The 20,938-nt window shown below is 56.2% G+C and overlaps 1 protein-coding gene across 3 annotated transcripts; it reads right to left on the bottom strand.

Moving 5' to 3' along the window:
* Nucleotides 1–1,240: 1,240 nt before the first annotated feature.
* Nucleotides 1,241–19,882, bottom strand: SELENON (selenoprotein N). Of its 3 annotated transcripts, XM_030942152.1 has the most exons (12): nt 19,697–19,882; nt 18,976–19,093; nt 14,039–14,172; nt 10,610–10,819; nt 10,251–10,375; nt 9,582–9,719; nt 7,924–8,005; nt 7,581–7,769; nt 6,687–6,792; nt 5,459–5,571; nt 5,273–5,374; nt 1,241–3,932 (listed from the first exon to the last, which is right to left on the bottom strand). In XM_030942152.1, the coding sequence occupies exons 1-12, from the start codon at nt 19,880–19,882 to the stop codon at nt 3,762–3,764; spliced, it is 1,674 nt and encodes a 557-aa protein (XP_030798012.1). In that variant the 3' UTR covers nt 1,241–3,761. The 3 variants fall into 3 exon arrangements, with proteins under 3 accessions (XP_030798012.1, XP_030798013.1, XP_030798014.1); XM_030942153.1 differs by lacking the exon at nt 10,610–10,819; XM_030942154.1 differs by lacking the exons at nt 1,241–3,932; nt 5,273–5,374 and adding an exon at nt 6,034–6,155.
* Between the last annotated feature and the right edge of the window lie 1,056 nt (nt 19,883–20,938).

Genomic DNA, 20,938 nt, shown 5'->3' with positions numbered 1-20,938 from the left:
TGGTTTCATGGGTGACCAGCCCATGCAGTCACAAAGGGCCCCATGCTCAGAACCCTGTACCTGGTTTAGTACTCTGCTGTTGCCGTCTCGAAATGATTAATTTTCTTTTTTTTTTTTTTTTTTTTTTTTTTTTTTTTTTTTTTTTTTTTTTTTGAGACGGAGTCTCGCTCTGTCACCCAGGCTGGAGTGCTGTGGCCGGATCTCAGCTCACTGCAAGCTCAGCCTCCCGGGTTCACGCCATTCTCCTGTCTCCGCCTTCCCGAGTAGCTGGGACTACAGGCGCCGCCACGTCGCCCGGCTAGTTTTTTGTAGTTTTTAGTAGAGACGGGGTTTCACCGTGTTAGCCAGGATGGTCTCGATCTCCTGACCTCGTGATCCGCCCGTCTCGGCCTCCCAAAGTGCTGGGATTACAGGCTTGAGCCACCGCGCCCGGCCGAAATGATTAATTTTCTAACAGGTGGTCTTGTGTTTTCATTTTGCACTGGGCTCTGCAAAATTATGTAACTGGTCCTGGCAAGAGACCTCAGAGGTTATCCACCCTATCTCCACCATATCTCAAATGCTGAAGACCGACTCCCAGGTCCAGCCCTCTTTCCAGGATGGCACATTGTATTTTAATCATTACTTTCCCCTCTTGTGCATGGCGGATCATGCAAGTTCACGCTGGCTGTCTGTCCTGGGTGTAGATGCTGATTTGCTGTCCCACTCAGATCCCCTTGCAGGAAGAATGGAGCCCCCTACCTGGGAATTTCCTTCACCTCCCAAGCCAACGACTGATACAAGGTCCAAAAGGCCAGTTCAACTCTGCAGTGTGGTTTATGCCTCACAGCTCTTCCACTGTGGGTCAGGCCAAGGCTGGGCTGAGACTGGTCCTGCTCAGCATTTTTCCTTTTCCTCTTCTGCTTCCCTCCTTCTTTTACAGGTTTTTCTGGAAGTACACTCCCCACCCCACCAAAAAAAAAAAAAAAAAAAAAAAAAAAAAATCACTTCATGCCTGTCTCAGGCTCCACTTCTAAGACAACTTCCAGATCTTTCTCAACAGAGAGCACCAGATTCTCAAAACAGTAAGTCCTACCACTTGTTCTATCACAAACTTATTTTGGGCAAGTCACTCAAGCCCTCGATAGGTAAGATAGTCCCTGAAAGCATTCCAGCCAAGTCCACCCCAGGAGGGAGCCACCGCTTGGAAGGACAGAGCTGAACATGCCACTCAAAGGAAAAGCACTTAGAACCACTCTAGTCAGTCTTTTCTAATTTTATTACAGGGCATGTTGGGGACAGGGGAGGGAAGTGGCAGAGGAAGGACAGGAGGGCAGCCAGGGGCCCTCTCCCACCCTGAGCCTCAAGGCCTGGTGGGGGACAGGAACTACAGAGGCATCAGACGAGGCCTCAGAAAGCCCAGGCCATCAGCATTTTCCACGGGACCAGGCTGGCTCAATGTGGAATTGACTCTCCCAGAGCAGCGGGAGAAGCGTTTGCATGGGCTCCCCTGCCCTCCCACCAGTGCCTGACAGGATGCAGGAGGCGCAGAGAACATCAGGTGCCCTCCCTCCCAGTAAAGGGCATGAGGGATGGGGGCACTTCCTCCCAGGACACAGGGAGCCTGGCTGAGCTGGCTGGCTCATGCCTGGCCTGGAGGTCAGAGGGGAGTGAGACACTCTGGTTTAAAAGGCCTTCCTTTCCATTTTGGGGAAAACAGGCAGGGAGAGAGGCGATGGTGCTGTGCCAAAAAACACCCCCAAATCCAGACGCAGGCTTTGGAGCCACATGTGGGTTTGAATCTGAACTCCACCTGGCTGAGTGACCCTGGGCAAGTCACTTCACCTCCCTGAGACTCAAGTTTCATCAAGATGGGAACAATGAGCATCTGCCTCACAAGCTTGTCGTGAGGATTAAGTGAGAAAGTGCATGTAACATTAGCAATGATTGGATAATACAAAATTAAGAACAAGGTTGGGCGTGTGGCTCATGCCTGTAATCCCAGCAATTTGGGAGGCTGAGGCGGATGGATCACCTGAGGTCAGGAGTTCCAGACCAGCCTGACCAATATGGTGAAACCCCATCTCTACTAAAAATACAAAAATTAGCTGGGTGTGGTGGCATGCACCTGTAATCCCAGCTACTCGGGAGGCTGAGACAGAATTGCTTGAACCGGGGCGGGCGGGGGGCGGGTTGCAGCGAGCCAAGATCACACCATAGCACTCCAGCCTGAGTGACAGAGCAAGACTCCATCTCAAAACAATACAAAACAAAATTGAGAACAAGACTGGCTGGGGAAGGTTCAGTGAACACGCCCAAGGCAAGCGGGGTAACTCGGCGAATAGAAGGCCCAGGAGTGGCTGCAGAGATGTCTGCCTTCCTTCTTCCGCTGCCAGGTTTAAGAGTGAGCCCCGGGTGGGGTGAGGGGGTGGGGGGAGAACTGGGGGCTGGGGAGGGGGAGCCTGACTTCAAGGTCTTCATGAAAGAGCGCGGGTGCGCCCGTGGGCCTGCGTGGAGAGGATGGGACAGTGCTGGGGGGTCGTGGGTCCTCTGAGGACTGTTTTTAAAAAGCTGAAGAGGAGAAGGAAGAGGGGACTATTTCTTCCCATAGGTGCAGCTGCAAAGACATCAAGCTGGACCCATCGAGGATTTCGGATTCAGCCATCATGGGGCTGCTGCCGGGGAAGCCACTGCCCCTCCTTTCTCCTCAGCACTGGGGTTATAAAAAAATACCTACAAACCATGAGAAAGTTTGTATAAAAACACTTTTCTGCACATATAAAAAGAAAGACTGGCCGTGGTCAGTGGCTCAGGACGTGGACCAAAGTCCCAAGAGTGGCCAAGGGGAGTCCGTGGTGCCCCAGTGGTAGAAGAGCTAGCCTGGGGCACCCCTGGTTGCCGGGACAGCGCCGGCTCTGGAGAAGGCTGTGGTCTTTGGCCGGGCTGTGCTTCTGTGGATGCGAGGTCTGAGGGGCAGGAGGGGCGGCAGAAGCGCTGGCTCCCGCAGTCCTGCGGAGACCCTATGCTAAGGTAGGTGGTGGGAGTGCTTTGGCTCTAGGCCTCGGGAACCCCCTTAGTGCGCCCCATTGCTAAAGGCAGAAGCCCCTTCACAGTAAACTTCCCCAGACATCTGGTCAGTGGCGTGGTCAGGGAAGCCGCAGGGGGTCCAGTCTGATTTCCACTTCGATGGAGGGTTCTGCCCAGAGGCTCCGAAGACTGGCTCCTACTGAGACCGACCCCAACTGGGGACATCAGGCACAGGAGGGCAGCCCAGGGTATGGCCGGGAACGAAGGCTCTAGGTAAACAGGAGAGCCGCCTTGGAAGCCTGGCCCCTCGCGGCTGGGGCTTCTTGATGTTTCCTGTGGGAAGGGCTGAAAGCAAGGAGAAGGTGGTGGCCCTGTCTTCCTAGCCTGCTCCTCCTTCCATTCTTCACCCAACAAGGGCCTAGACTGTGCGGCTCACTGGAAAAGGTCCAGAGAGTTCACCCAGGCCCTGATCTGGGGGTGCCAAGCAGCTTTCCAGAGCCAAATGGGTAGGGAGAGCGGAGAGTGACAGTCAGAGCTAGAGGTTCCTCTGCCCAGCCAGCCCAGACACCCCTTGTCTACCCGCCACCATGGAGCCAAGGCTGTGGTGGCCACCCTCAGTGGAGTTTGTACCCCCAAGGCAGCCTAGGAGTGGGGTGGGAGTGGGCGGCATCTGCAGTCTGAAATGGGCTGAGGAACACTCTGGCTCTGGGGTGCGGGGGCCTGTGCATCAGATCCCGTCTGGCCCCGCAGGCACTCTAGGGCTGGAGGAGGGGCAGGCCACGCCGGAGTCCCTCCTTCAGGAACTGCATGTAGGTGGCCGTGGATGGGTCTTCAAAGGTGGATGAGAAGCTGAAGAGATTGCTCTCAACTTCCTCGGGCTTCATGGAGGTGATGTCCAAGAAGTAGTTGGCATTGATGTGGTGGACCTGGGAGAAGGGCTGGGTGAGGAGAGTGGGACGGAGGGGGGCCCCCAGGCTCCCTGTGCCCTCTGCTGTATGGGGAGAAGCAGGGACGCTATCAGGCCTTGACTGTCCTTGTCTGAGGTGGATGGTGGGCAGGCAGTGCTGCCGGAAGCCCTCGCCAGCACCCGACACCACCTCATCACCCTGTGGCTGATGAGGGGGCACCTCCCTGCCTTGCCTACCAGGTGAAAACCCAACACTTTCCAACATCACCTCTTCACTAGCCCTCCACCTCCACCCCCCGAAATGACCTCTCTCCTCTGTTCCTGTGGCCCCAGACTCCATCCTGAACTCCGTGCTCACTTCTCTCACTGGGGCCTCACACACCACGGGCCTCTCGCTCCAGACAGTGAGCTCTTTCAGCACAGGGCCATGTCTTCATCTTTGTGCCTGGCACAGAGTAGGTGCCCAGCAGATGAACAGACGAATGAATCAGCATTCAACCAACATTCATATGAGTGGGAGGCCTGGTTCTCCCAAGCAGGCCCAGCCTCATCCAGTTCCCCAACACCATCTCATCACCCTGTGCCTGGGACAGCAGATGCCTTCTGCCTGGTTCCCTTTACTTTGCACTGAGCCCTCACTGGACACCTTGCCCGTGACAGCCCCTGCTCCTGAACTGCTCCCGTCCTAAGATCCTGAGGAAGCTGGCCTCCTCCTACAGTCCTGGATCCCACACTAACCATGCCTTGGGACTTAAAGTATAAGGGGTCGCTTTGATCAGAAGAGCTGGAGATCTGGGGCTCAAGGGCAGGCCTTGGTTCAAAGCCAGCTGCACTTAATTAACTGCAACATTTGTCCAGTCTCTGAACCTTTCTGGGCCTCTTTCCTTGTTTATAAAATGGGCATTCATGATCATCCGTCTCCCAAAGCTGCTGTGAGGCCCCCGTGAGAAGACTTGCTGAGTGCTAAGGGCCCTGAGGGAGACGTGGGGTCTTGCACCTTGGCTCAGGGCCCTCTTCTGGTCTTCTCTGTCACAAGGTCCGGCTACTCCCTCCCCTTCCATCCCAGGACTGGCTGCCATGGTCCAAGGCCAGCCTTCCCTTCCAGGCCGTGTTTCTAGCGAGGCGCTGACTCTGCCTCGGGACTATGCTCGCTGCTGCACAGCCCCCGATGACCAACACCTGCGTCACGATTCCTGTTTCTACATGGGGACAACAGAGGCTTAGACTGGGTAAGAGACCAGCTTGAGGCTTTGCAGCCAGGAAGTGGCAGGGCCAGACCCGAAACCGATGAAGCCTGCACATCCACGCCCCCTGCTGGTTGCTCCCTGGGCCCCGTGGGGTCTGGGTGGGCGTGCCTACCACGGTGCCATTGGGCAGGCAGATCATCATCTCCACTGGGAAGCTGTACTTCTCCAGGTGCAGGCCAGCCAGCTTCTGATGGGACGGGTTCTCCTGGTTGTTCTGTGGGGATAGTTGCATACTCCTGATGCCGCGGCCCCCACCACTGTTCAGGAGGCTCCTGTTCCTGCCCACCTGCTGGCTCACCTGCAGCTCCTCCAGCTCCTTCACCAGGGACCAGGTGCTGATGAAGCTCTCGTTGAGCAGGGTGAGGATGGGCGAACTTTCCAGGACAGTCTCCCGGAGAGTCCGCCCTGAACCTGTTCAGGAAGAGGAAAAAGCTGGAAGACAGAAGTGTGAGGCGCCCCCACATCTTGCTGCGGTGCAATCTTGCTTTGGGGAGACCTCACGGGCTGCAGAACAGTCTCTGCACCCAGGTGAAATAACAGATTCAAAAAGCCTGTGGCAGAGTAGGTACTGAATAAATGGAAGTTGGAATTAACATCCATAATACACCTGCATCCTGGGCTGAGATTAGGGTTAGGGGTTCTACCTGGCCCCGGGGACTTGCAGACAGTGACAGCTTCTTCAATAAACGTTCTATGTCCCAGGGCCTTTGCACAGGCTGTTCCTCTACCTGGAACACTCCATCTGGTCACTTGACAAACTCCTACTCATCCTTCAGAGTCTCAGCGGAAATATCACTGTCTTCACAAAGCCTTCCCTGACCCCCAGCTATACACTCTGGTGCCACTCTGGACTGTCCCCTGTAGAACACTCACCATGCTTGTACTGATTCACTCGGTGTCTGCCTTTGCACTGTGTCTCCCCCTTTGAGGGCAGGGACCTCTTCTGACTTCCTCCCTGCGGGACGCCAGCACCCAGTCCACTGCTACACTGATGGCTGACAGGGTGAGGGCGGGGCACTGTTTCATTCATCTTTGTGCCCACTGCCAGACACCCAAAGAACATTGCATCTAGGAGGTCTCTGGTGAATTTTCTGAATAAATTAACGCAAGACCAGCCTCTGGCCCGATTCTCCCTCTTACACGTATGTAAGTGTATGTACACTTAGACCTCACAGTGTATGCGGTCCTTTCACCCCCATGTCCGCAGCTCTGAGAGGTAAGTGTATTATCCCTTCTTACTATTGAGAACACTGAGGCTCGGGGAGGGGAAGACACTTGGTCAAGGTTACCAAGCTGACAATGGCTGAGTTTGAACCCAGTCTGCCAGGGCCCTTTCTTCAGCATCTGGTAGCTCCCACTGGGCTCAGCACAGAAACTCCCAGGCCCTCACCCCACGCCCCTACCCTGGGCAGTCCCCAGGGCCCTCATGACTCAACGGGAGAGTCCCATTGGTCTCAGAGTCTCCGGTACCCAACAAGGTGTGGACTTTTCCCCCTGCTCCCCCTAGATTCAGCCGGGCCCCTCACCTCAGCAGGACTGGTCGTCCAGGGCCCCCCACAGCAGGATCGAGTGCACCAGCTTGTTCTCAGCCTTGGCTCGGTCGAAGGCCTCAGTGAACGGCAAGTAGGAGACCTGGGGCCACGCCGAGACAGAGCGAAGCCATCATCAAAGCGGCCAGGGTCCCGCTCGGGCTGTGAGTCTGTAGTGTGTGCAAGTATGTGTGTGTGTGTACGTGTGAGTTTGTGTGTAGGCAAATATATTTGTGTGTGTACATGTTTGTGTATATGTACATTTGTATGTGTATGTATATGTTTGTATATATGTGTGTATATGTGTGTGTGTATGTATGTTAGTGTGTTTGTATGTGTGTGTGAAGGGGGTGCTGCTGAGCCAGGGGATGGATGTCTCCTCCAAGTTCTATTTATTATTATTATTTTCATTTATTTTTTCTTTGAGATGGAGTCTCACTCTGTTGCCCAGGCTGGAGTGCAGTGGTGCCATCATAGCTCACTGCAGCCTTGAACTCCTGGGCTCAAGCAGTCCTCCTGCCTCGGCCTCCCCAAAGGTTTAGTACTACAGGTGTGTGCTAACACCACCCCCAGGTAATTAAACAATTTTTTTGTAGATATGGGGTCTCGCTATGTTGCCCAGACTGCTCTTGAACTCCTGGCCACAAGTGATTCTCCGCCTCAGCCTCCCAAAGTTTTGGATGATAGGTATGAGCCATTGGACCTGGCCTCTTCCTCTAAGTTCTGAATGGCAGCAGGGAAGCCCCGCTGGCACACGCTGGGAGCAACAGTGAGACAGCCTCAGTAGCAAGCCCTGAACACACGCCAGCACCTGTGCCCAGCTGCTGCTCCACAGCTCCCAGCCTCTGCCCGTGCAGCCTGACCCTGGCCTTCACCCCTGCCCAGCCTCACCTTCTTGAAGGGGTACATGGCCACCTCCAGGCGCCGGGCAGCCTCCTCCCAGCTCAGCTCCTGCTGCCACTTGATCTCCTCAAACACAAACTGCAGGGACTCCCCCGAGGGCAGGTGGCTGTCGATCACGCTGCCATCCTCATCCAGGATCACCGAGGGCACTGAGGGGCCCATGGCCTCCAGCTCCATCTGGGCCAGAGGTCATTGGTGGGGGGAAGGCTCAGAGATGGGCAAGAATCCTCAGGGGCTCCCTGAGAGACCCTCCAAGATGCTCCACTCATTGCAGAGGAAGGGCGGGGCCCTACAGCGAGCCCACCTGGATGGGAGCCTCCTGTGCGCTCACCTGGGGTATGTAGCCGATGTCCACCTCCATGTTGCTGCTTTCACTGGCCCCATAAAGCCACTCCATGTCCACATTCAGAGACCTGGGGATGGCCAGGGCAGAGTGACACCATCATCAAAGCCCATTATCTGTGTCACACTTTATCTCACATAATACCTGCAATTGTCTCCATTTTCCAGATGAGGACACTGAGGCTTCTCAAGGTGAACACCTGCTCTCAGAGCCACTGGGATTCTGGCTGCAGAGTCCTGGCCCTCTCTCCACCAGGCTGCCCGTTCCTAAGGCACTGGAGCCACTTCACCGTCCGCCGGCCCTGCCCCTCACAATCCACAAAGGGCCTGCACAGCCATGGCCCATGTATTCTCCAGGACCCTTCGAGGCAGAGAGATGGCCAGTGCCTCACGGTGGGTCACAGGGTGGGGCAGGAATGAAAATGAGCACCGTGGTCCCTGCATAGGCCTCTGACGGGCAGCAGGATATCTGAGCCGAGCAGTGCAATCTGCAGGTCCGCCGCACGGGGGAGCCCCAGCACTGACAAACCACCACCTCCACAGCAGGTGGTGCAGAGGGCAGAGCTAGGTACCCCCCGGGGGCCAGCAGTCCCTGATGCCTGGTCCTCAGACATGAGCCCAGGAGCAGCTGGTCCTGGAGCTGGTCACTGCCTCTCTCCTTCTGTCCCATACAGTCCAGGTTGGGGCAGGTGTGCCTAGCCCAAGGGCTGGCACTTTGACTGGGAAGCCCCTGCTCTGCCCACCCTGGGGAGGGAGGGAAGCCATCCCCACTCCTGGGGCAATTTTCTCTTCCCATGTTATCCCAACCATCCTCTCACGCCTGCCCTGTGGGGGAAATATATCAGGAGTCAGTCTCCCATCTGGCAGATGAGGAAACAGGCCTACAGAGGGCCAGGGCCTTGCCCACAGCCACACAGCCAGTGGGTGCCACAGTTGAGACGTAACTGCAGACCTCCTGGCTCCCAGCCAGGTCTTGTCCCTGTAGAGCGGTCACTCAGGCCCACTAGGTGGCCACTTGCTATCAGTTAGGAATCTGGACAGACTTGAAGCCAGAGCCTCTTGGGTCCTCTACTCTGCTGACAGGTGGCCAGCCCTGAGGAGGTGAGGCAGGCAGGTGGCTGGTGCAGCACTGTCCCAGAAGCCTCTCCGGGGCTCTGCAGCAGTGGAGGGCCTGCCCTCGGCCTTTGCCTGTGCTGTTCCTCTACCTAGCGAAACCCTCAGAGCCCCTTGTCTCTGCTGAGATGACCTTCTTCTGAGAAGCCTTCCTGGACCCCACAGCTGGGTCCCTGCCTAGCTGCTGGCCTTCCCCTTGGTGGCACGCACAGGCTGCGATTACAGCTCTGATTAGGGCCTGTCAGCAGTGTCAAGGCAGGGAGGCCCAGCTTCAGGAAGAGTCTATGGGCTGCTGCACTGGGTCCCAGGCACAGAGGTGGAGGGCCAGGCCACGGGGTGCCTGGGAAGAGCTGGTGGGTGATCAGCTCATCCTCTTGCCTGCCTCATGCCGCCTCCTCCCACGCCAGCCCCACGAGATGGGCTCTGGGGAGCAAAGGAAGGGGCAGAGACAGAAGAGGTCCCTAGGCTTCTGGAGCTGGAGAGCAGGACAAGCTGTAGGAGGGAGCCAAGGCTGGGCCAAGGTCAAGCTCCCACCTGTGGTTGGGCACGAAGAGCCGGAAGTCGCGGACGTGGGTGGCGTCTTTCGAGAGGATGATGTGGCCGGTGAACTGACCAGGGGAGAACCAGAAGGGGAAGTCGGGCGGCTCACTGAGCTGGAACTCGGCATGGATCCTGTGTGAAGGGAATCTCCTGCAGCAGAGCTGCCCACCTTCTCCCCAGGAGCCCGGGAAGCCTTGGCCAGACTCATCAGGGAGAGGAGGCTGAGTGTGTAGGTGGAGGTGGATGGGCCAGGGGCAGCAGCAAGGCCCTCCAAATGCTGCTTGTCCTTCGAGGCCCAGGTCACATGTCCCTCCTCCAGAAGCCCTGCCTGGACCCCCTCCCTGAGCCCCCACAGCTTCTGGAGGGCATGTGTGACTGGATGTCCTTCCCACTTCTGTGTGGATGGCACAGCCATGGCTACCAGCCCCGTGCCAAGCAAGTTCCACAGCTTTTTCTTTCGGAACCCTCACATGCCCTACGAGGAAGTCAGCAGCACCCCGATCCACAGGTGAGAAAACTGAGGCTCAGAGAGCCAAAGCTGCTTGCCCGAGATGGCAGGGGGAGGAGAGACAGAGTTGGGGGGCTCAAGCCAGGCCCTCCCCTCTGGGCGCTAAACCGTCTGTGCCTCCCGGAAGCTCCAGGCTGGCTGTGTGGCCCACTCACCGGAACATCACGGTGTAGTAGAAGTCATTGATGGCAGTCAGGCAGGCCACGGCCCCCTGAGGGGCAAAGCGGGTCTTCACAAAGGGCCGAGGGTGGAACATGCTCAGGAGCCGGTGGATGATGACCTGGGGGCGGTGGGAGGCATGTGCTAGCTTGCCGGGTCCCGCTGAGCCTGGATCCGCTGGGGTGGGGGTCAGCCCAGACCCAAAGGCCCAGGGGCCCCATGGGGAGGGGGCAGGTCCAGAGGGAGGCAGAGAGCAGGTAGGGCAGGCCTGGCACTGGGGTCCAGGCGCAGACAGAGGGGTGGCCACTCCTGGGCTGGGGCAGAGGGCCTCAGGTCACACCCCGGCTGTCCTCACCTCCTTGCCCTTGGGCGGCGGCGGATAGAAGCGGTTGTTGGATAGGTAGCCAGTGAACACGCTCAGCTCACTGGGGATGATCCACCAGGGCTCGCCCAGCTCCTGGCCTGGCGGGGGAAGGAAGGGCTGGAAGTGGCGGGCAGAAAACACTGCACTTGGTGAGGCTGCGGCCGTCCAGTTTCGGAGGCCAGACAGGGCGAGGCGGGAGACCTGGGGCAGGGGAAAGCGAAGCTCCAGATATCTAAGAACCATGACTCCGGGGCCTCGTGTCCCACATGGGTGGAGGCCTCCCGCAAGCCCTGAGCCAGCCCACACCAAGGGAGCAGATGGACCCCAGGCAGTTTCCTGCCCCAGTGATGGCCACAAGCTTAGCAATATTCCACCAGAGAGAGGCTCCTCTCCCTGCTCCAGTGCCTCTGCAGCTCACCCAGGCACAGCCCAGGCCACAGCAGCTCGCTCAAAGGCAGGGTTGGAATGGGGGTGGTGGGGCTCTGTGCCTCACACCATCCCACCTCCCTCCTATGCATAAGCCCATGGGCCAGCCTTGGGAGCCACCACCCTGCCTGGCTTCCCCGGCCTTCCAGCAGCCCTGCTCTCCCTCCCCAGTCTCCTCTCCAAGTCTCTTCCCAGGGACTAATGTCCCACTGGTCAGCTCAGGATTTCGGTTTGGAGCTAAGTCCGATGAGGGTGGTGGCCAATCATGTTTGAGGTGAGAGCTCTAGGGTCAAGAGCAGGATGAGACCACAGGGAATGGGAAGGAAGGCCTCCCCCAAAAGGGCCCTGCCTTAAGTACAGACTGCCCCACCTTGGGCAAAAGGCCTTCCCTAAGCCGGAGTCCTCATCAGTGACCTGCCTCGCCTCTGACAAACTGATGGCTTGAAGAGGACACTCAGAGACCACAGAGCTGTCTACACATCAGCCAGCATTTGAGGAACAGCGGTTCCCTCTCCTGTCCCCACCTCTCTGGCAGCAGGAGCTCAGGCTTGGTGGGAGGTGGGAGGAAAGCCGTGTAGGGAGCTCCCGTGGAGAGAGATTTAACAGGCAGTTCTCAAGGCAGAGCTGGCTATGTGGGGCCAGGCTGAGCCCGCCCTGCTGGGTCCTGCTTGTAGGCTGGCCACCCCCTGCAGGGGACCTGCCAGAGATGGGTGCTGGGCTCAGTGGGGCTCTGCTCGGGGGCCAGGGCTGGGGGTGCTATTCCTGCCTCACCCCAGTTCTTGCTGTCTGTGGGGACTCATCTGCTCAGATCAGCCCATCACTGCCAGACCCGTAGAGATGGGTTCCCCACCTCCTTCTGTGGAAGGTCAGACCCGTTTCGACCACTTCCTGGACTCCTGCCTATCTGCTGCACTCTCTCTCCTTGGCTGAGAAGAACATGTTTATTCATTTGTTCATTCAACAAAATGTTTTATGCACCTAATGTATACGAAGTTTCTATCAGAGTACACTATGCAGCCTGTCTTCTTGGAACTTATAGTGGGAGACGGCAAGTAAACAGGAACCAAAATGGGCAGTGCCCTTCCCTGTGAGCTCCTCCTTGGAATTCCCTTCCCTGCCTGAACCTGCAGCGATGAAGTTAAGAAAGTGGCTCCCGGCCGGGCATGGTGGCTCAAGCCTGTAATCCCAGCACTTTGGGAGGCCGAGACGGGCGGATCACGAGGTCAGGAGATCGAGACCATCCTGGCCAACATGGTGAAACCCCGTCTCTACTAAAAATACAAAGAAATTAGCCGGGCGAGGTGACAGACACCTGTAGTCCCAGCTACTTGGGAGGCTGAGGCAGAATTGCTTGAACCCAGGAGGTGGAGCTTGCAGTGAGCTGAGATCGTGCCACTGCACTCTAGCCTGGGTGACAGAGTGACACTCCGTTTCCAAAAAAAAAAAGAAAGGAAGAAAGGGGCTCCCCAGCACTGCTTCCTTGGGCTGGGCCAGGTGGCAATTCCGCCACAGGCACCAGCCTCACGGTCATTCCCGAGTTTCTTTTGCCATGTGGCCGCCAGGCTCTAGAGTTGGGCACTGCCAAGGGGCTGCTGGGTGGCGGACATCCAACATCCCCTGGGGGCCTCAACTTCAACATGTGCAGACTGACCTCATTCTCTGCCCCCTTCTCCCTCCCCCGCTACAGTTCCCATCTGGGCGAGCAGCCCACCATGCCCCTGGTCACCAGCCAGAAGCTTAAGTCATCCAACTCCTGCCCACCCATTGTCCATGAGGAGCTGCTCCCTGCCCTTTCTTCCTTCCCCAGCATCCTCCAGGCTGCCCTTACTCTCCATCTCCTCTCCCTCGCCCATCCAGAACTGGTCTTCTTGCCTCCATTTCTCCCCATTCTTCCCATGCCCCGTCCCTGGCCTGGAAAGCCCAGATCTCATGAGCAGGCTGTCTTATTTAAAATCTGCTTGGTGTTCAGCCGCCACAGAATGAAGGCCAAAGGCAGGCAACAAGGCCCTTGGTGGGGTCTGGCACCTTCTCTCCTGGCCCCACTGACCGGGATGCCCCTGCGTGGGTCCTGCATGCCTCCTGGGCCCAGCCACACCAGCCGCCTGGCCTCGGTGACCAGCCTGGCACTCCTGCCTTCAGGCCTCTGTTCGTACTGAAGGGGCGTTGGCTGAGATGAAAAGGCTGGGTCGGTGTGGGCTGGGCACAGAGAGGCAGTGTTCCTGGCAGAGGGAACCGCGTGTGAGAAGGCTCCTAGTTGGAAGAAAGCCTGGGGATTTGGAAGGAAGGAAGTCTGGTGTGGTTGGAACAGAGGAAGCCCACAGAGGGGAGGAGAGAGTGGGAGACAGCGCAAAAGGGCAGGCAGGGGCTGAGGCAGCTTCATGCTGCAATGCGCTCAGGACCCTGTCCAAAGGGCCTCGGGCTGGGGAGGGGCTGGCAAGGAGAACATCTATCCACCTTCTACCTCCACCTTCTCAGGTGCCCTCCCCACCCCACAGCCCTCTGCTGGGGACCAAACCTCAGGTCTAGATCATCAGAGTTAACAGAGTACCTATCAGGAGCTGTACAGGCATCATGCTGTACCCTAGGGGGAAGAGATGGCTGTGTGGGAAGTAATCATCATAGTATGTGGGACAGCTGCACTGACAGGGTCTCTACTGCACTGCTGCTTCCTCCGAGACCCCCCACCTGCGCTCAGTCACCCTGCTGAGCCCTCCTCATCCTGCAGTCTACCAGATGTCACTTCCTCTAGGAAGTCATCCCAGATTCCCCCATCTAGGGTGGAGACTAATGCTTCTCTCTCCTGCTCCCCCAGCAGGCTGTATGCCTGGACAGCAGGGACAACATCACAGCCACATGGACCTCCAGGGCCTGGCATGGGGCCTGGCTCCAGTGGGCACACAGAGGGCAGAGGAAAGAAAGATAAATGGAGCAGAAACTCATCCTCAGGAGACGGATGCACACAGATGATCCCGCTGCGTGTGGTCCCCTACTCACCCCTAGGAAGCCATCTTTGCTCTTGGTCATGGTCTCCGGGAGCAGAGGCTGGAATCGGGCTTCTATGGTGAGTGTCTCCTCGCTAGGGTCAGGGGGCAACTCCTCCTCCTCGTAGCTGGCCGCAGGAGTTGACCCTGTGAGACACAGATCATCGGAGAGGCACTGCCCTTACGCTGCAGGGCTCAGCTCTCCCTGGTCATCCACACTAGCTGGTGATTAATGGAGCCAGGCAGCGGGTGGGGGTAGCTGGGGTGTTAACAGTTAACAATCACCAAAGTAACAACCAGTGTATCACATTTTAGTTTCAGGATAGCCCAGGGAGGCAGATAATAACATTACCAACTGCATTTGACAAATAAGAAAGTGAAGGTTCAGACAGGTAAAGTCACTTCCCCAGGTTACATAGCTAGATGATGGAGGAATCAGGATTGAAACCCAGGCCTGTTTTACTTGAAACCCATGACCAACCATGACCCTTTTCTGGGTCTTCTGGGACTGAGAGGAACTCAGTCAAGGGAACCAGAGTAATGAATGAAGCAAGAAACAGAAACAGGCTCTTTGGTGTCATAGGGAGGGCACTGGTTTGGGAGTGAGGAGACCCACTTTCCCCTGCTTTTTTGGAGGGAAGGGGAACTGCCCTGGCTGCAGGAGGGGCTGGACTGGCAGTGGCCGGAGTTTATTTCTTGGATCTTTTCCTGCTCAGAGATGTGGCAAGTCTGTAACCTTCCCAGTGTAGAAGGATTCATTTTGAAGGGCTAAGGGAGAAATGATGCCTATTTCAAAAGGGGTGAGTAATAGTCACCGGTAACAAAATGAAGCCGGTGGGGGGTGGGGGTGGGTCTTGTCCTGTCTGCCCTCTCAGGGCAGGGTAGTGGTACAGAGATGATGCCTGGCATTTGCTGACTGAATAGCTAGCAGGCTGAACGACGCATTAAACTTCTGGTTCTCAACCGGAAGTCCTCAAAATCACCCAGGATGCCTTTAAACTACAGATGCTCACAACCCACCTCAGACCTACTGAATCAGAATCTGCAGGGGTGAGAGTCTGGAAACTGCCCTTTTAACGAGCGCTCCCTGCTGCTCCTGATGCAAATCCCTATTCTGAAGAATCACTTATTTCTGTATTTGTAAGTCAACGCAATAAAACTTTCCAACACGCAATCTAGAAACCCAAGAAGAAGGGAGCAACAGGAATATGCAGGGTTATTAGTCGGCCTTGCTTATTCAATTATTTCACTGATATCCCAGATAAATAGTAATAATAATGATTCCTAAGGCAGCTCATGCCTGTAATCCCAGCACTTTGGGAAGCCGAAGCTGGCGGATCACCTGAGGTTAGGAGTTCGAGACCAGCTTGGCCAACATGATGAAACCCCATCTCTACTAAAAATACCAAAACTAGTTGGGCATGGTGGTGCACACCTATAATCCCAGCTTGCTCGGGGGGCTGAGACAGGAGAATCGCTTGAACCCAGGAGGCAGAGGTTGCAGTGAGAGTGAGCCGAGCACTCCAGCCTGGGAGACAGAGTAAGACTCCGTCTCAGAAAAACAACAACAACAACAACAAAAGCAACACAATAATAATAATGATTCCCCCACCACCTAGCTGTGTGATCTGGGGAAGGGGCTTCACCTCTCTGAGCCTTTACTTTCTCATTTGTCAAATGGAGTTGGTAATAATGTTATTTTTTTTTTTTTTTTTTTTTTTTTTTTTTTTTTTGTTGAGACGGAGTCTCGCTCTGTCGCCCAGGCTGGAGTGCAGTGACCGGATCTCAGCTCACTGCAAGCTCCGCCTCCCGGGTTTACGCCATTCTCCTGCCTCAGCCTCCCGAGTAGCTGGGACTACAGGCGCCCGCCACCTCGCCCGGCTAGTTTTTTTTTTTTTTTTTGTATTTTTAGTAGAGACGGGGTTTCACCGTGTTAGCCAGGATGGTCTCGATCTCCTGACCTCGTGATCCGCCCGTCTCGGCCTCCCAAAGTGCTGGGATTACAGGCTTGAGCCACCGCGCCCGGCCTAATGTTATTAATTATAATAATAATACACAGCATTTTACAGCCCTTTGGCTTTTTTGTTTTTTTTTTTGTTTTACTTTTTGTTGTTTTTTTTTTTTTGAGACGGAGTCTCACTCTGTTGCCCAGGCTGGAGTGCAGTGGCGCGATCTCGGCTCACTGCAAGCTCCGCCTCCCGGGTTCATGCCATTCTCCCGCCTCAGCCTCCAAGTAGCTGGAACTACAGGCGCCCGCCACCATGCCTGGCTAATTTTTGTATTTTTAGTAGAGACGGGGTTTCACCGTGTTAGCCAGGATGGTCTCGATCTCCTGACCTCGTGATCCGCCTGTCTTGGCCTCCCAAAGTGCTGGGATTACAGGCGTGAGCCACCGCGCCCAGCTGCCCTTTGGCTTTTTAATGAAAACTTTTATTTCCTGACTTATGAGTAACATTTGCCCATTATAGGCAATTTGTAAAAATTTTAAGGGATAAGGCAGAAAATTAAACACACTCATAACTCTACCAAATAGAACTAGTTGGCTCTATTTCCTGCTTGGATTTGATTTTCCCCCCTTTGATTTCTCAAAACTTGGTCCGTTTTTGCATTCACAGCCTAGAGGTAATGGGGGTTCACCCTGCTGGAGAAAAAGATTTCTGTGCAAAAAATTAAAAGTGCACCTCAAGCCCAGCAAGCTTTGCTAGCGTGTCATTATGAGAGAACTCTCTGGCCATAAAAAAGGACAAAGAGGTGGCTGTGCAAATGCTCATAAGTGTATGCAAAATAAGAGGTACAGGCAAGACCACAAGGAGACAACCTGCTTATCTGCCCATCTGCTTTCATGACAGAACTGCCTGCCACCGAGAGACATCCATACACATCCACTCCAGCTCATTAGCATTTTCCATCCAACCTTTCTCCTCTAGCAGCGATCACAGGTCACTGGGCCAGCATGGAGCCAACCTACCCAATACACCCCTGAAAAACAGCAGGCCCGTGACAGTGCTTTGGAGCTTATGCACCCGAAACAGCCAGCATGTCTCTTTTGCCTTTCCTATCGATGACTGATTTACACCAGGCAATCTGGGTAACAAGTAGGTGCCGAAGATCCCAAATTCAAGAAATGTCACAAGAAGTTGGAAGAAAATGGACACAGAGGCTGGGGTGATGGTGGGGGCAGCGAGAAAAGCATTTTATAATTCATTAGAATGTTTCAGCCCCTCATCTTTTTTTTTTTTTTTTTTTTTTTTTTTTTTTTTTTTTTTTTTTTTGAGACGTAGTCTCGCTCTGTCACCCAAGCTGGAGTGCAGTGGCGCGATCTTGGCTCAGTGCAAGCTCCGCCTCCTGGGTTCATGCCATTCTCCTGCCTCAGCCTTCAGCCCCTCATCTTTAACCAAATAAATAAATAAATAATCACTGACTGCACTAGGCAAAAATGATAGCAAGAATGGAATAGGAGACCAGACACAGTGGCTCATGCCTGTAATCCCAGCACTTTGGGAGGCTGAGGCGGGCAGATCACTTGAGGTTAGGAGTTCGAGACTAGCCTGGCTAACGTGGCAAAACCCCATCTCTACTAAAAATACAAAATCAGGACGGTGTTGTGGTAGGTGCCTGTAATCCCAGCTCCTAGGGCGGCTGAGGCAGGAGAATTGCTTGAACCAGGGAGGCAGAAGTTGCAGTGAGCTGAGATCGTACCACTGCACTCCAGCCTGGGTGACACAGCAAGACTCCAGCTCAACAACAACAACAACAAAAAGAATGGAATAGGAATCTGAAAACACCTAAGCAGAGTTTCAGATTTAGTAATAATAGTTACAGCTCCTGGCTGGGCGCGGTGGTTCACACCTGTAATTCCAGCACTTTAGGAGGCCAAGGTAGAAGGATCGTTTGAGCCCAGGAGTTTGAGACCAGCCTAGGCAACGTAGTGAGACTATATCTCTACAAAAATAGAAAAATCAGCTGAGCATGATAGCACATGCCTGTGTCCCAGTTACTCAGGAGACTGAGGCAGGAGGATCAACTGAGCCAGGGAAGTTGAGGCTGCAGTGAGCCGTGATTGCATCACTGCAATCATCCAGTCTGGGTGATAGAACAAGACCCTGTATATATTAAAAAAAAAAGTTGTAGCTGTTGTCTATTGGAAATCTGCATATTCGTCACTGTGCATTTCTTTTCTCTACTCCTGAAACCTGTGAGCTGGTACAGGACCCTGGAGCCAGATGGCCCCAGTTCTAGCCCTGGCTCCCCACCTTTCTAGCTTGGGAAACTGGGAAGCCTGCCTGTGTCTTAGTCTCTCAAACTATTAAACATGGGGATCATGACAGTGTCCATCTCCCAGGGCTACTGTGAGGTGTAAAGAGAGAACCCACATGAAGCACTTAAATGCCTGGCACGGAAGAGGTGGCCAAGGAATGGTTTTTTGGTTTTTTTGGTTTTGCTTTGTTTGTTTTGAGACAGGGTCTCACTCTGTCGCCCAAGCTGGAGTGTAGTGGTGTGATGTCAACTCACTGCAACCTCTGCCTCATGGCCTCAAGTGATCCTCCCACCTCAGCCTCCCAAGTAGCTGGGACTACAGGCATGCGCCACCACACCCGGCTAATTTCTGTATTTTTGTAGGGATGGGGTTTTGCCATGTTGGCCAGGCTGGTCTTGAACTCCTGGGCTCAGACAATCCTTCTGTCTCCCAAAGTGTTGGGATTATAGGCGTGAGCCACCTCACAGACCAAAGAATGTTAACTGTATTATGGTTCACAAGTCTGAGGAAAACAGGCTCAGGGTTGCTGGAGCAGCTCGTCCAAACCACCAGCTACAAAGTGTCAGAGCTGGGAGGAGTCCAGGGCCTCTGAGACCCCAGGGGCTTCCCTCCACTCCAGACAGCCCCTCCTGCTCAGTGAAGACACGGTGGCCAAGGCGCCCTCCTCCCCAGCCGCCAGCCTCTCCTGGTACCTGTTAGCTTCTCAGCAATGGGTTTGAACTCCTCAGGGCTGATGTACATATCCCCGTCAGTGTCCAAGGAGGAAAAGAGAAAAAGGCCATCTGTCCCCAGGGTCTTCAGTGCTGACTCCTGCTTGGGAGGAGAGACTGGGCTGGGCACCAGTTGGTGGCCTCATCTCCTGGTCCCCAACAAGCAGTCGCTTCCGGATGGTGGGAGCCCCTCCTCCCACCATTTTCCTGAGTCCTCCCAGGGCCTCCCGGTCCATCTGCAAATGTCGCCTCTGAACTGCCCCCAGAGCCTCCGGTCCCTCCTGGTCCCTGCTCATCCACTGTTTGTCCCCAGCCCGCCTTTGGCCTGGCCCTGGCTGCTTGGCCCTGTTCCTCCTGCACCTTCTGTCCTCTCCTGTGTCCACTCCTCACTCTCCCAGGGCTCCCCAGTGCCCCTTTCAGACTCTGTGGGTCCCAGCTTCACCGTGTCCAGGTCACCCCCTGGACAGACCCCTCCAGTCTGTCCCAGCTCCACAGTGACCTCCGTTCGCCTCCTCCCCATCAGTCCGGCCCCAGGCTCCCCCACCAGCCTACCGTGTCCCCTCCTTCCCGTGCTCCCCCCATCCGGTCCCCCTCCGTCCCCCGTCTCCCTCGACTCGTCCCTGCCCATGTTCCCCCTGCTGCCGAGGCTCGGGCCTTCAGTCCCGGCTCCCGCGCCCCCGCCCCGGCCTGCTCCGGCCCGGACCTGCCGCGCGGCCGCCTGGGCCTCGGCGTGGCGGGCGCAGACCCGGACAGCGGCGGCGGCGGCGGCGGCGGCCAGCAGGGCTCCGAGCAGCGCCAGGGAGCGGGCGCGGCGGCGCGGTGGCGCGGGAGGCTGCGCGGCGGGGCCGGGGCTGGGCGGCCCGCGTTGGCCCTGCCGGGCCCGGCCCATGGCTGCGGCTGGCGGCGGCTGCGGGCGGCCCCCGACGCGAAGGAGCGGGGCGGGGCCAGGGGCGGGGCTGCCGGGGCGGGGCGGGGCGGTGGCAGGGGCCGGGCAGGGGTCGCTGGGTCCCCGCTTCGCTGCACGGCCCGCGCCCAGGGCGGGGTCGGCTACACCGGAGCGCCCAGAGGGGCTGAGCGCGTCTATGCGGTAGGGTCTGTAGTCGCGACCACCCCAGCCTCCTCAGGCCGCTTCCTGCCTCTCCGCGCCCCTTCCTATGCTTCCGTTCCCAAAGCTAAGCCAGGCCTCTGCGGCCCACTTGCCTGGCTCAACCCGGAGATCGATTGCAGGCTGGGGACTGGGACAAAGAAGGAACTGGGGCCAGAGGCTGGGGAGAAGTCACACACCCTGTGCTCTCCGGGAGAAGGGGCGTCGAGGGCCACTGAGGCCTCGTGTCCACCTCTGCTGGCAGCCGTGTACGAGGCCAGAGACTGCTGAGGGGCATCCGTCCATCCTTATCCCACAAGTTTTCTAAAAGTTCCTCTGTCATCTAGAGCAAGACAAATTAAAAAGAAAGCCCAGCCCGTGTTCCCCTCATGTGCAGTTGGGGGACCACCTCCGCAGATGCATGGGTTATGGGGATTGGCCTTGTTCCAGGCACAGCAGGTGCTGCTCTGAACCTGCACTTCCCTGGGCGCAAATTTCCTCATCTCCAGCAAGGAGGTAAAAGAGCTCCCCGACCTCCACCCTCCGGGCTCTGGCCTGGTGAGGGGAAGGCGAGGCTGTAGCCCCTCAGCAGCTGGAGCTACCAGAGGCCCTGGCTTTTCTGGAGAACAGCACGTGGCATGCTTGGAGGAGAGCCTTGGAAATAGAGGTGGGTGGAGTTGAGGACATATTTTAATGCCTGTCAATCCCCAGGAACCTTGGTTCCTTGGGGCTCCCTTCCATTCTTTCAAAGCCCCCAGTTGCCACGGGGTGGCTCTACCTGCATTTTCTCAGGCAAGGGTGGCAGCTGCAGAAGCCTCTAGGCAAGAACTCTGAGCCCAGAGGTGAGCAGTGCCTGCCCTT

This window comes from Rhinopithecus roxellana, chromosome 12 (genome assembly GCF_007565055.1).
Source record: "Rhinopithecus roxellana isolate Shanxi Qingling chromosome 12, ASM756505v1, whole genome shotgun sequence".
NCBI lineage: Eukaryota > Metazoa > Chordata > Mammalia > Primates > Cercopithecidae > Rhinopithecus > Rhinopithecus roxellana.
Note: the sequence above shows the minus strand (reverse complement) of the source record. Positions and strands in the feature narration are given on the sequence as shown.